Consider the following 14,181-nt stretch of genomic DNA (forward strand, 5'->3'; position numbering starts at 1 on the left):
CTCCCTCCCTCCCTCTCTCTCGCTCTCTCGCTCTCTCCATCATTCTGTGTCATTCAATATCCTTTGTCTACTTGTCCTTCGCTTCTTGCTGCGATTCAGCCCATCCTCCGTCCTCATGCTCTCCAGGGCATCCATAGCAGTGATAATGAAGCACATAGTTAACAGATATTAGCTCATTGGCAGTGGATTCATTAGATAGAGCCGAGGCTTATGGTGATTATTTACCCATCGAGGAGGGGCCACAGGATCAGACCCACGCTCTGTGTCAGCAGTCACAGACTTCTTTGAAGTCACACGGTCTCTGCAACACTTTCATTCTGTCTGAGCACCTCTCCCTCCACTTTTCTCTCCATCACTGCTCTCAGGTTTTTGTTTTTTTTCCCTCTTTCCATGTCATTAGACACCCACAATACATATCTACTTTCTCTCCCTCTCTCTGTTTCTCTGTCTCTCTTCACCGCCCCCATTCACCCAATGGTAATTATGGAAAAATCTGTAATAGTGCTCAGAGGAGCTGATAATACCTTCAGCTTAATTAAAGACATTTATGGGATGTAAAGACATGTAGCCTAGGGGTTACTGTGCACCCACACCAACCCGAACCCTTTATTTCTCCAGTTTTCATCTCTATCAATGCCTCACTTTGTCTTAGTCTTATCGTTTCCTCTGTTTCATACACACATTGCGATACGTACGCGAGTACAAGCTCGTTCCCATTGTCAGAGTGAATCTTGGGGTCACAACTTGTGTTAAGAACTGCCGAGAAGTTCAGCCGCAAAGTGTTGATCAGCATATACTGTAGGCTAGCATTACGGTGATGCCAGCATGTGGGGGTTTATCAGCTTCATGCACACACGCATGACTAGAATAATGACAGTCTTTTCCTGTTGATTATGCCCCTGTTGGTTTCCTCACATCCCGTTGGGCAGAGAGATGTACAGCACACTTGTTAACATGTCAGTCAGGGACACCAGAAATATTGCAGTATACAGAACAATACTCGGTGCTCTGAAGCGCACTTAGAAAGGTCACAGTAGTGGAGAGACAGCTGGTGCAGCGAGAGTGCTTTTCCTTTCTTTAAATGTGTGATGGAGTCTGGTTTTCTCACCTTCATTCTGACTTTTTCCTTTGCAGTATATTCCTCCCGTACTGACATCACAGGTATGAAGCCCTATCTAATGTTTTTCAGAAATATTATTTCTGCTGCGTTTGAAATTGCTCTTGCCGACAGGGAAAACCTATATTTACCAGCAAACCTTGCTTTTGTAGCGTAGACATTAATAATGTTGTCTCACTGCATATAAATGATGAGCTAAAGGTCTGTTTTAAAAGATTCAGTTGTGTTAAATCAAACTAAAGAGACACCAAAGCACATTTTGTGCTTTTTGTTGATTTGTTCTTCCGTCATCGGGAAAATTTACTGACTTTATTTGGTCCGGGACATTTTGTTCTATAACCACACTCACAATCACACATTTGAAATGACAAGGAAAAAAAAACTAAAGTTCATTGACAAACTTGGTAATGAAAGGTTTTTAGCCACGGGTAGAATTAATCTATTTCCAGGGCTGGTTACCTTTTTAACCTTTGTACAAAGGTCAGTATAAATGAAAGCTGTTCTGTGCTGTTAAATCTATAGCTTGAATATCAATAAAATGTTATTTACATAGCACCTTTTATGCAGATTGGTATGATCTGCTTTATGGAAGATAAACTCACAGATCTTTCCATCCATCTTCTATGCTGCATATTCCAACTTCGGGTTGCAGGGTGCTAGAGCTGACACAAAACAAGAAATACCAAGAAAGTATTTAAAAAAAAAAAAGAAGAAGAACATTAATGAAAGAAAAGCATTTGAAAGATGGATAATAAAACTTAAGATGACAAATGCAATAAAATAAAAAAGCAATGAAGAAGAGATACTGGAACCGATAAGCCTGGATACAGACCACAAATATGTAATACAATCCATGCAAATAAGATGCAATGTTATATTTCAGAAACGTTTCAATTTTTTCATCATTTTTCACGTCACTTAGTACGAGTGCCCTACAATAAACTGTGGTATTTATTTATTACATTTTTTTGGAGAAGGGAAAATCTATGTTACAGTCCACTTGATAGTTACAGCTTTCATCTAAAGGCGAGTGTTACATCACCAGGTGGACTGAAGACACCCTCGTCTATCTGCTTGGAAAATAATGTTTGACTCTTGTGATGTTGTTATCCTTCGAAAGGGTGGCCTCGAAAATGTTCATCTGGCTGTCTATCCAGGGGAGCTCTGCAGGCCAGCGCTGGCAGGAATTCTAAAAGGAGATAGAATATCTGGTGTAAAGAAAAAAAAACTCCTATCTTTGTTCAATAACTTTAATGTTTGACTGACTGACAGAAAAAGCCTCTTGCCAAAATAGGACTATGGATTTTGTGGTGAACAACCAGCATTAAAGTCTGATGTTGTACATTTGGGTTGTGAGTAATATTTGAAGACTGAATTGGAATTAAAATAAGCCCATCTCTTGGTGGGCATTAAGAAAAAGACATCAGCGCTGCAGTGAACCTCAGCTATTCGGAACACGTTTTGAGATTCACCTCAAAAATTCATATAATACATTTGACTCACCACTTCTAACTCTCTCCCTTAGATTGGGACGATGTTGTGGTGGCTCGAGAGGGCATGCCCGCCACCTTGGTCTGTGCTGATCAGACTGCGAGAGGTGCTGTGACCATTAACTGGAAGGTTAGGTCGCTTGGCACGGATGAATGGCGGCTGGTTCTTTCAGCCAGCGAAAAGACGGAGTTCTCTGGAGGTGCCTCAAAGCCATCCATGCGATTTACTGACCATAACTTTAAAGACACCGGGAATTTCTCTCTGTCCTTTCAACCCAGTGTGGATGACAGCGGTCTCTACTCATGCTTGATAGAGCAACAGGAGAGGAAGCAGAGGGAGAGGTTTATCCTCCTGGCTGTCCTTACAGGTGAATAAATAACCACAAGTTCAACTCCATGTGAGATTCACCCGGAACACACGGGAAACCCCTCGACTTCACACTTCATTGTTTGTGTGATTTATGAGACACAAAAACAGCACATCTGTATAATTGTTAAAGGTGCCCTGCAGGCGAGACAAATTAATCTGCTTTAAGTGAACAATAACAACATTTTTGAATGAGGTAGGGCTTTTAGTCTCTTGGTTTAAATTATGTGGTCTTGATATTTCATTTTGTTTTTGCATAATTTTAAAGCTCTCCATGGGATCTTGTAATGCAACACCAATATAATAGCACCACTAATTACTTCAATTGTTCCCGAATCAATACGAATTGACACAAAATAAAAACTATTCCTGCTCCCTCCATTAAAAATGAAAAAAAAAAAAAAACAGTTTTAAGTTTGGGGTTTTACCAGGGACCTTTCAAAGTCATCATTAAATAATAATTATTTAAAATGAGAAAATAAGAAAATACTGAGATGGACCCTAATTGCACAATTGACATGATTTATAGTTTAAGATAGATACAACTTGCTCAATGTTTTCTTTGGTGAGAGGTGGGAACTGCAGGCCGGCCAATACAGCACCCTGACCTTCTACTGAGAAACCATGCTGTCGTGATGGATCCAGTATCCCTTCTGCGGCTTAGCTTTATCTTTATGAAATATGCATTTCTTTTCCTGTAAGAGATGTTCTCTAGATGGGAGCGTGGATCACTCTGAAACCTCAATGTACCCGTCAGCATTGATGGTACATTTCCAGATGGGTAAGCTGTCCGTTTAATAGGAACCAATGCAACTCTATACCGTCAGAGATGCAGGGTTTTGAAATGTCTGCTGACATGCTGGATGGTCCATCTCCTCTCAAGTTCACATAGTAAGCATAGTTAAACAGAACAGAATTTCATGTTTTGATTCATTCAACCACCTAACATTCAACAGTTTTTTCTGCTTCAGACTTTTTTGCACACATTCCAACCTTTTTGGGGTTGTATGATAAAAATGAAGTACTCTTTAGTGTGATTTTAATAATTTCACTTTTTTATTCCTTTACTTTATTTCTTCTTATGTGAAGTTTTATTGCATGGGGTCCATATGTAGTTTTTAATCTATTGGATTATAATGCACATGTTAAACTACACATAAACATTTTGATGTGAATTTCACTGAGTTCTCCATTTTTGTCTACCATAATGACTGCTTTTCTGGACCTTTTCAAGGATTCAGTATATATTTACACCATAACTGATTCTTTCTCCTCTGTTCTCACTCATCTCCAGTCTCAGTCATCCCCGCTCCACCCGTTCCTCAGAACAGCACCCTGCGGCTGATTGCCAGAGTCACTCCGAATTCTGTCAGCGCCAAAATCCGCTGGGTCGCCCCTGGAGTGATTTCCATGAAGAGTGAGAAAAAGACCAATGTAGGGACAGTGACTAAACTGCCACAGATCCAGACGAGTGACAGCGGTTCTTATGTCTGCATGGTTCAAGCCTGGGGTAACAGCAGGAGCACTCTGTTTGCTTTCAATGTGGACGTGACCGTGAATGGTGAGGCCGACCGGAGAGGAAGAAATGTGGAGGCACCAAGGAGTAGAATGCATATGTTGTTGCTGTTATGGATGGTGTGAGTGGGCATCAATGCCAACAACTCCAGCAACAACATTATTTATTTAGGAGTCCTGTAGCTACAGTTCTTCAAAGTATTTACTTTTACAGACCAATTTCAAGACTCAGAAGCAAACTGTAGATCTGCTCTGAAATCCAGCTTGTTGTACTGTGAATATTCTAGTTGCTACATTTATGTATTATTCATTATTTGCTTTTTCCCCCATTTTCCTTTTCTTGCTTTCCATCTTCTCACAGCTGACAAAGTGGCCACATTCACCAATATAACACATGGTAAGTAACTCTGTAGCGCCAGCAGACTGAAAGTCCTGCGTCAGCAGCTTGCTAATCAGGCAGAACAGAATGGAAGAAAAACTGAAGTGACTCTCAGCATATAAGAACATAATCCCCATTGTTGTAGGAATTTTTCGCCTATCTCTATTTCCCCTGCTGTCTTGCTGTTGTGTTTGCTCTGTCTGTCTTAACCTCCCTCCTCATTCTCTTTTGACTCTGAATTCCCAGTTGATGTGTTTTCTCACACTTTAATATCATATTTGTCCTCCTCTGTCCTTGCCTGAAGGTCCCGTGATCTCTACGGCCTCTCAGGCTCAGGCCTCTTTTCCTCTGACCTGTCCCAATGTCCAGGGGGACTACGTCCTGCTTCACTGGCTTCCACCAGACATGAAAAAGCACAGTAGTATGAAGCTGGTGTACCAGTACAGCCGCTGGGGGGGCTCTCCCGTACTGACTGAGCAGAGTAAGAAAATTCAACTGGCTGGCCCTCCATACAACCCAGAGGCTGGGAGCTTTTCCTTTGTACTCACCCCTGGGCTCAAAGATGGTGGGCTGTACTTGTGTGAAGTGTACCTCAATGACAACGTCTTCCGCCAGAGGACACGGCTCAGTGTGGTGAAAGGTATGAATCACAATCAGCAGACAATGGAAAGAGCAGGTGAATCAGTAGGAAAAAACCAAGACGAGTGTGTTTAGGTATCCTATTTGAGTCAGCTAATAAACACAGAAGATGCTTTGATGAAAGTATTAAAAGAGCAGATGACAAATCAAAGGGAAATCTAAGCAAAAGCTTTTATTCACTTTGACGTGTATGTGAGTGTCTTCTAAGGCTGCAGTAGGATTTAAATGCAATTCTACTGCAAGACATTCCCGTATTTCATCTTTTAATCATAAAATATTCCATAGGTATTCCGTGGGGTTGAGATCCCTCAAAAGGCCAAAGCTGATGACTCACTCACATCATTTTCATACTCATCAAATCGTTCAGTGACCTCTTGTGTAATGGCTGCAGGCATCTGTATTTGTTATGTTTCGACGCCCACTTATTCGTTCTTTGTTTTTTCTATTAAGTTCCACATGCCTGTTGTTAAGTGAATGCTTTGACATTCAGGGAAATGAGATCATTTGGCTACTTGCAAAGAGTTACATGATAAGATCAACGCCATCTGCAGGTCTTTGCTTAACATATATACTGTATATAGAGAGCTAGAGTGTTTTTTTTGAGCTTGGTCTTTATCAAATTATCTAATAAATTGTTGCGCTGTGTTGTGACTTCCTCTCCTCCACACGCACGCATTTTTAACAACTCCTTCAATCTGACTTTCAGTATTTGTCCTTATATCCACTCTACTTCTCAAACAAAAACCTATACATTGGGTTGTTTATTTCTCGAGCTGATAAACATTTTCAAAACAATGACCATGGAGTTTATCATACTCTTCACCGTTCGTCTTCTACACTGCTTCAGCTAATCTAGCGTCACAGGTTCTTGGTGTCAATCCCCGCTGACTCTGGACAAAGGCAGGCTACACCCTTGACAAGTCTGTCACAGTCATTTTCACAGCTAGAATCAGAGTCACCAATTAACATAAATGCATATTTTTAACTGTTGGAGGAAAGCAGGAAAAAAAAAAGTTGTGATATTCTCACAGTGAGGTCGAAATGCTAACCTACTATACCACCATGCAGCCCCTCTGTCCCAAGCTCTTCTAATATACATTATGGTATTCTATTTCATTTTCAGCCGAACTAATTTTGTGATTTTTTTTTTAATGATAAATAAATCATACAAGTTGAATGAGTGAACAGCTGCATCAAATCACTGAACTGTCTTTTATCCAGCAGAAAACCTCTTGCTTCTGTTGTGACAGTTACAAAGACAGTTCACGGAGATATTTCACCGTAGTGTAGAAAAAAGAAAGAAAAAAGCGCATTTTCAAAACAACTTGCAACCACTGAAAATCTCTGCTTTCTTATTACTTGCCCTGCATCAATATCATTTTCTGAAAGAAGTTGAAAGACTGACATGAAGACTTTTTTTTTTCCGAATGCTGAACTATTTCACGAAACTCAACTATGTGCAAGACAGCTGGAAAAGGTGTGCTTTGCTCAAATTGTAGCACGGTGAAATGAAAGTCGTCTATGCATTTCGAGGCCCCAAGTCTCCCAAGGTATTTTGACAATCGTTTGTCCCAATGATCTGTCCTTGAGCAATACTTTGGATTCTTCTTCGTTTCTATGCGGAATAAAATGGAAAAGAACATTAGCTACAGCCATGGGCAAAAATGTCACATCACTAAACAAATAGACTTTTGAACTCATAGATAAAGGAAACACTTGCTCAATTCACGAGTTAAAAAAGAAAAACAAATTGAGCAACGTACCTGTTGATTTTTATGAGAGGCCTTGATGAATTTGATTCTTTGTAGCAGGCAGGCAAACACACACACACACACACACACACACACACACTGCCTTGGTGGCCTTGGAAGGCTTTACTAATCACAGACTTACTGGCATCCATCACAACTGCCCAGACACGACCAGCCGATCTGTCACTGTCACTGTCACTGTGATCCATGTTTCACACATCTGCATCCCTACACACACACACACACACACACACACACACACACACACACACACACACACACACACACACCAATCATGTGATGCATATATTTTTACCGCACCTCATTATAAGTATCATTATGTATGATTATACTTGCTGCCCTCCCACCGGGGCTGTAGGTGGCCCACACTGATCTCACTAATCAAGGCTGAAATGTGTGTGTTTTTATGCACATGTGTGGAGGTCTGCAGGGTTTGATTACACCCAGATGGATTCTCATTTCAGTTTGATGAGACACTAAGCATCAGTCACAGTCAACCAATGCATTACTAGCAAATCACTTTAATGAATATATATTATTTTGACCCCTTCTCTGAATTGTTCTTTGTTTTTTCATATCACTTTGCCTTTGCCTCATTACTCTCTATCTGTCCTTGCCCTTTTCTATATTCACACACTACCCTTTAACTCACTTTCTTCGTCTGTCTCTGTCCTTTTTCTGCCGGCCTGCCTGTCTTTTTTGCTCACTCATGCTCCCTTGATTCTTTTCATTTTTTAACATGCTCTCTGTGTGGTCATAGCATGCCCTTCTTCCTTGTTCCCCTTTTCACTGCTCTGTGTGATTTCTACAGTTAAAACTACCCAGTACTCCTCGAGGCTGGTGTTGGGGTGCCTGTACACAGAGCGGTCGCAGGCTCGCATGGCTGTGTGGAAACATCACAATACAAGTCGTCAGCTGCCCATGTCGAGCAATGGCCCTGGCAGCATCAGCACCACTTTGCATTTACCCATCACCCGGGACACAGCGGGAAACTACACCTGCAGCTTGCAGCTGAAAAACGGGCAGGTCGTCAGGGTAACTCAAGCTGTTACAGTCCCCCCTGAAGGTGAGAGCATTCGTATGGCATTGCAAATGTTGGTCTGTTTTTCTTCATCAACACTAACAAGCTAATCAACTCGGTTGGGATAACAAACAAGATAATTGTGGACATATGCTCCATGAGGCAGTTTGGGGTGTAATTAAGCCTCCTCAGGTCAAATCATCTCTAAGAAAGCCTTGCTGAAAAAGTAAAAATGCTCTTGACAGGTAACACATGTAATGCTTCCTTAATGTAACTAAAGATGTCAGGGGTCAAGACTTCTATGTAACAAAGAGCTGTGATAATATCCAGTGGAATAACTCGTTCCACTTATGTGCAAATTTCTATCAAAGTCTTAATAATCTGCTCTGCTTCCTCTTCCGCAAAATAGAAAAAACATAACGGCTATCGCTTTTCTCATCACATTCACCCAGCTGATATGTGAATATAAGAAGACAGGACCTTAGGACATATCTTCCCACAAAAACTAAATTATTCAAGCTTATTGTATTGGTGGCTGTGGGGGAGCACAGGAGGATGTGACAGTTGAATGGATCCCTTAGCAGCGATGAGTTCACTCTCCATACCCCAAATACATCACTCGGGCTGAGCGGCCCAGAGCTCATCATGATGCACACTGATGGTATGGCCATAAGAATAATGTACCGGGAGGGGAGGGAGAAGAGGGTGAAAACAACTTCAAGTGGGAAAGAGGCAGCAATTTTTGCCTGATTGGAGAGATTTGATTCTGCAATAATAACATGTGTTTGTGTGTGTGTGTGTGTGTGTGTGTGTGTGTGTGTGTGTGTGTGTGTGTGTGTGTGTGTGTGTGTGTGTGTGTGTGTGTGTGTGTGTGTGTGTGTGTGTGTGTGTGTGTTCTCCAGTGTGGGGAATGAAATCTGATTACGCACTGACATTATACAGATTTGTTGTTCCTATGGGGACAAAAAGCACATCGTCAGATACGATTTTCAGGTGAAGACATATTTTAAAGGTACCATCAGATTTAGGAATGGGGTAGTTATGGCCGAAATTGCAGTAAGTCTGCAATTAATGTTAGTCAATGCCAGAAGGTATAAAAACAATAAGTGTACATTAATATATGTGGTGAATGGCATCGCATAGATATTTCCAGTGTGTAGGGGGAGACTTGGAAAGTGTTTTAAAGTTGGCAAATAATAAAGGCGCATTGTATTGTGCACAGTGCGTTTACATCTAGATAGGGCAAAATAGAAAGTTCAAAAACTTTCAGTGTTAGATAGCCTACATTTACAAGGTTGAAAGGTGTCAGAATGCACAACACTGCGGTATGATCCAACAAACACTGTTAATAATAAATAGTTTTACAAAAAGAAATGAAACTGTAGGTTGTTTGTTTTTTCTCAAAGGCAACAAGAGGTGGCTGGGGTTTTTGTACAGGTTTATCTCTGAGAGACAAGTGAAACAAGTTTTCGGTACAAATAATAACAGATACAGTAAATCATTTTTTATCATGCCGGGATGTCTAATTCACAAATTACAAAGTAGTGTCCAAGCTTCACAAGTTAAACAATACTATATAATAGAATTTCTTTTACTGGGGGCACAAGTCAAACAAGACAAAATTGAAACAATCATGGTGTTCAGCTGCACACAAAATACTTCAAATGTCAGCGATTGTCTGCAATCATTTGCTATCCACCGTCTGCCCATCATTTGCAAGACATTCAAGCAGTTCTTCGGTCTGCTTCCTATCAGCCAAAACACTTTACAATCGCGACGATATAAATCACCCCCGACCTCATTTGAGAGAAAATAGAGGAGGGGAGGAGGAGCTAATGGTGAAAAGAAATAGGTGAGCCAGACGGGCGGACAGACGGACAGACGGACAGACGGACAGATAGACAGATAGACAGATAGACAGATAGACAGATAGACAGATAGACAGACAGACAGAAGAGATGTGGTGGTGAGGAACTAAGGGCATTTATGCTTCACTTCACTGCACTCAATTACCATAATTCATGCGTTAAAGCTGGCATGGAGAACAGTGCAGGTCAGTCTTAGGGTCACCTCTCACCACAGTATTCCATTAGCAACCTCTACACACACTCACCAATCAATTACTCCTCACACAGCACATAATAATTGATTATTTTGAAGCTGGCTAAAAGCTGTGACACCGGGGCAAAGGTGAAGCTTGGAGGCCAATCCCTTTTCAAACAAAATTTGTGGAAAGTTGATGAGATGTGAGAGTAAACTTTGCTTTAGCCAGGTTTCACACCCTCCTATAACCTCTGGGGTGGTGGTGGTGGGGGGGGGGGGGGGGGGGGGGGCTGCTTATAAATGCTGCTAATTATAAACTAAGTCTGTTTCTGTTGAGGCTGTTTGTTCATTAGGCTTCTACTGTGTAATCTAAAGATGTGTGACAGATCTGATTAGTTTGTGCGCCATGATCAGTGTGCTGACAGCAACAGAACACTTGTTCAGGTACATTAAATTGCAGCAATCACAGTGGAAACAAGTACCTCCCTCCTGCTCCCCATGTTGCCCTGTGGCTGTGTTTTGCAAGACTGATGTCACCCTCATTATGCAAACATATCTGACAAGTTTGATCGCACCCCTTTTCTCTTCCCACAAATTTTGACTGGTGCAGCGGTGAATTGATGGCGTGCTGATGTAATGCATGTGATAATAATACCGGAGCGTTCAATCGACTGGGTCTGGCTGAAATGCTGCTGGTTACATCGATCGTCAGTGTCCCTCCAGGCAGTTAAAAATCTGATTTCAAGACACTGAAAAGAAATGCAGACTACACGTTGTCTGCATTACAGTGCTGTGCTAAAGTTTTCTTTGCACTGATGCCTGTGCATAAAACATGATCACTTCAACTGTGAAGTAAATTAGCAGCATCAGTTCTTCTCAGTTCACTTGAGGATAGTTTTCAAAAGAACTTACCCTGGAGTTTACAAGCATCTCAAAAAGTCAAGCCCACAGCTTCTGTGGATGTAATCTCATTTTGATGCTTCTGTTTCCATATCGATACCATTACTTTATTCTGTTAAGATCAGTGCTCTGAGGAGGCCACACTATCATGTAGAGGACCAATTGTTCCTATTTACACTAAAAGTAATTTCTAATAAACACTGGCTGCATGTTTGGGTTGTTTTCTTCTGCTGTGGAATAAATTTGGAGCCAATCGGATGCATTCCTGCTGGTATTTCATGATGGATATTTAGCATTATATTACACCAGACTTTTGCACAGTACTACATATTTATAAAATAAGGCATGGAATAAAGAGGATGCAAAAATACTGCTCTGTATGGAATTTGCTGAGGCTTTGTGTAAGAAACTGAAAGCTTTTGGACATTTCAGTAATGCTACTTTTGTTCTTCTTGTCTACATTTCCAAATAACAGCCCTTACCATCCAGAGTGAAATTCTGTCAGATCAATGTCTACTAAGCTGTTGCACAGAGTATTCACTCTCCCTGACAGTGTCTAGATTCCCTTGCCATCTTTCACTGAAGCCATTGTCTGTAACTGACAGCAGCATGATGCAAATACATGTAACATGTTGAGGAAATCATAACGGAAACTTATTTTAAAATATGGTGCTGAAGTTTACAGGTAAAGGCAGACATGGCCTAGTCTTGACTTGTACAAAAGAGCAAACTTGAGAATAACTTTTCTAGTCTGTGTTTCATGTCATTCATCTGCACTTTTTCTATGAGTTTTATATTAGCACTTTTCCTGGAAACATTCATGCCTTTTTTCTCCTTCTCTCTCTCTCTCGCTTTTCTCCTTTTGTAGAGAGTGTCACCCCCTCCCTGCTCCCTTCTCTCTCTGCTTTATTACTCCTGGTGCCCCTGGTTGCTGCAGCTGTCGGTGTGTTGCTATGGAGACAGAAACACATTTCTGATCACGGTGAGTCTTCCGGCGTTTTCTTTCTTTGACAGCTTTCTGTGTTTTCGTCCATCTTTGGCCCCTGTCGGCTGCCACTGAGCGATGTCGGCCGTGACATCCTCTGGGTTTGTTGTAATGAATCTGCCCCCACCTCCTTCCTCCCTTTGCGGCTGCGTGTGTGCGTGTGTGCGTGTGTGTGTGTGTGTGTGTGAGAATTTGTTTGCGAGACTGTGCCAGTAACTATCTTTTTGTGTGTTCAGGTATTGAGCAGTCCCTGTCTGTCCAGTCATGTGAAGCAGAGAACATCTATGAGGATCCAAGAGATCGACAGGTGATGAATTCATACGTCAGTTACTAATGCGGCGCAGATACATTTTCCACTTTATTTTGCCCTCATCTTCACCTTTCCCACTTCTTGAATTTGACAGCCTTGCTCTGGTTTTGTGTATTTCTCAACTTCCCCTCTCCTTGCCTGCCCTATCACTGCAGTGCACTTTTTTATGTCTTGCATCCCAGCTCTGTTTCAGTTTTTTTTTTCTCTGATTTTCACTCTTTGTCACTTGTTGTTCATTAAACCTGTTTTCTCGCTCTCCTCTCTTCCCAACAGGCTGCTCCCCAGGGTTCAGTCTACATGGTGAGTTACTGTATCGTCTCCCACTGCACACATGCAGGCGTGGTGCATATGTGTCTGTGTGACAAACTGTAATAGACACATCCAGCAGTGCATACAGAACCTCATTCTCTCAAATGCACCCTCCCCAAACTGTCAGCAGATGTGATTTCCTTCACACTTGCAGTGCTTTTACTCAATCTGCCAGTCCTCCAACTATATAAACTAGTTGCCTATCAACTGTCACCCCTACATTAGTGGTATTAACAAATCAATCTCATTACACACAAGAGGGCCGTAAATCTGGCCTATCCTTATCCTTCTCTTGACTGTGCCATTGTTTCCCCGTCTCCAACCCTTCTCCCCTTTTTCTTTTAATGCCAGGATCTGAAGCCAAGAGGGGAGGATGATGTCTATAAGGAACTGGAGCGGTAAGCAAAAAGCTTTGCATCACCTCTGTCTTTTGGTGTGTGTGTGTGTGTGTGTGTGTGTGTGTGTGTGTGTGTGTGTGTGTGTGTGTGTGTGTGTGTGTGTGTGTGTGTGTGTGTGTGTGTGTGTGCGTGCGTGCGTGCGTGCGTGCGTGCGTGCGTGCGTGCGTGCGTGCGTGCGTGCGTGCGTGCGTGCGTGCGTGCGTGCGTGCGTGTGTGTGTGTGTGCGTGCGTGTGTGTGTGTGCACTGTCATTCATCTTGCCCCTCACATTCTTCTCACACTCACCAATCACGTTGGCCTGAACATCACTCTGACACTGTGGCATAATATCACGCCACGCGCTGACAGGCAACACTCCTTCAACCGTGTGTTGTTGTTGCGTGGGTTGCTTGTGTTTGTGTTAAAGGAAGAATAAAAGAGAACCCGGGGACTGGGAGGTTTTGTTTGTGGTGCGTGAGAGAGTGTGTGTTTGTGTTTGTGTGTTAGTTTGTCTTTGTGCTCTCTTTTCAGATACGAGCTGTGTCAGAGCTGATCACCTACCCACATCTCAGCCTCATCCAGCTGTCACATCTGCTCAGTTCCCTGCTGCAGCAGAAGCCCTTTATAAACAGAAGTAACAACTGAATATCAAAGATCGGACTTGAAGAAAACTTCAGTGCTTTAGGGAGATGCTACTTTGTGATTTATTTGCTGTTAGTATTCCAAGCTTTTGCTGGATGGAAGCTGTAAAAGGGAGTGGTTTTCTTTAAAGGCGTAAAATCTTGTATGAGAAATAATTGTGTGTTTGAAGGTTTTCTAGTAAATGTACTTTATCTTTAGAATTTTGTTTTACTTTAACAGATGTATGTATTTGTATTTATGTATTTAAAAATAAATGATCTGATCTATGAGGGTGCGTGTCTCCATTTTTGCCTCAAATTTCTAAGCGCTTTCGCTT

The 14,181-nt window shown here is 41.8% G+C and overlaps 1 protein-coding gene across 2 annotated transcripts; it reads left to right on the forward strand.

The window, feature by feature from the left end:
- Positions 1-959: 959 nt before the first annotated feature.
- g6fl (g6f-like) lies at positions 960-14,133 on the forward strand. 2 transcript variants are annotated; one of them, XM_080470847.1, is made up of 11 exons: positions 960-1,161; positions 2,643-2,975; positions 4,269-4,535; positions 4,851-4,886; positions 5,173-5,508; positions 8,091-8,345; positions 12,112-12,225; positions 12,465-12,535; positions 12,812-12,838; positions 13,199-13,245; positions 13,755-14,133. In XM_080470847.1, exons 1-11 carry the CDS (start codon positions 1,089-1,091, stop codon positions 13,774-13,776), a joined length of 1,581 nt encoding a protein of 526 aa, XP_080326973.1. In that variant the 5' UTR covers positions 960-1,088; the 3' UTR covers positions 13,777-14,133. The 2 variants fall into 2 exon arrangements, with proteins under 2 accessions (XP_080326973.1, XP_080326974.1); XM_080470848.1 differs by lacking the exon at positions 5,173-5,508 and having other exon boundaries at positions 982-1,161.
- Positions 14,134-14,181: the final 48 nt, after the last annotated feature.

This window comes from Lipophrys pholis, assembly GCF_963383615.2.
Source record: "Lipophrys pholis genome assembly, chromosome: 9".
NCBI lineage: Eukaryota > Metazoa > Chordata > Actinopteri > Blenniiformes > Blenniidae > Lipophrys > Lipophrys pholis.

Coding starts and splice junctions, on each gene's coding strand:
- g6fl (XM_080470847.1), top strand. CDS start 1,089: ATGGAGTCTGGTTTTCTCACCTTCATTCTGACTTTTTCCTTTGCAGTA. Junction 1,162..2,642: donor CTCCCGTACTGACATCACAG/GTATGAAGCCCT, acceptor TCTCTCCCTTAG/ATTGGGACGATGTTGTGGTG. Junction 12,839..13,198: donor CCCAGGGTTCAGTCTACATG/GTGAGTTACTGT, acceptor TTTTAATGCCAG/GATCTGAAGCCAAGAGGGGA.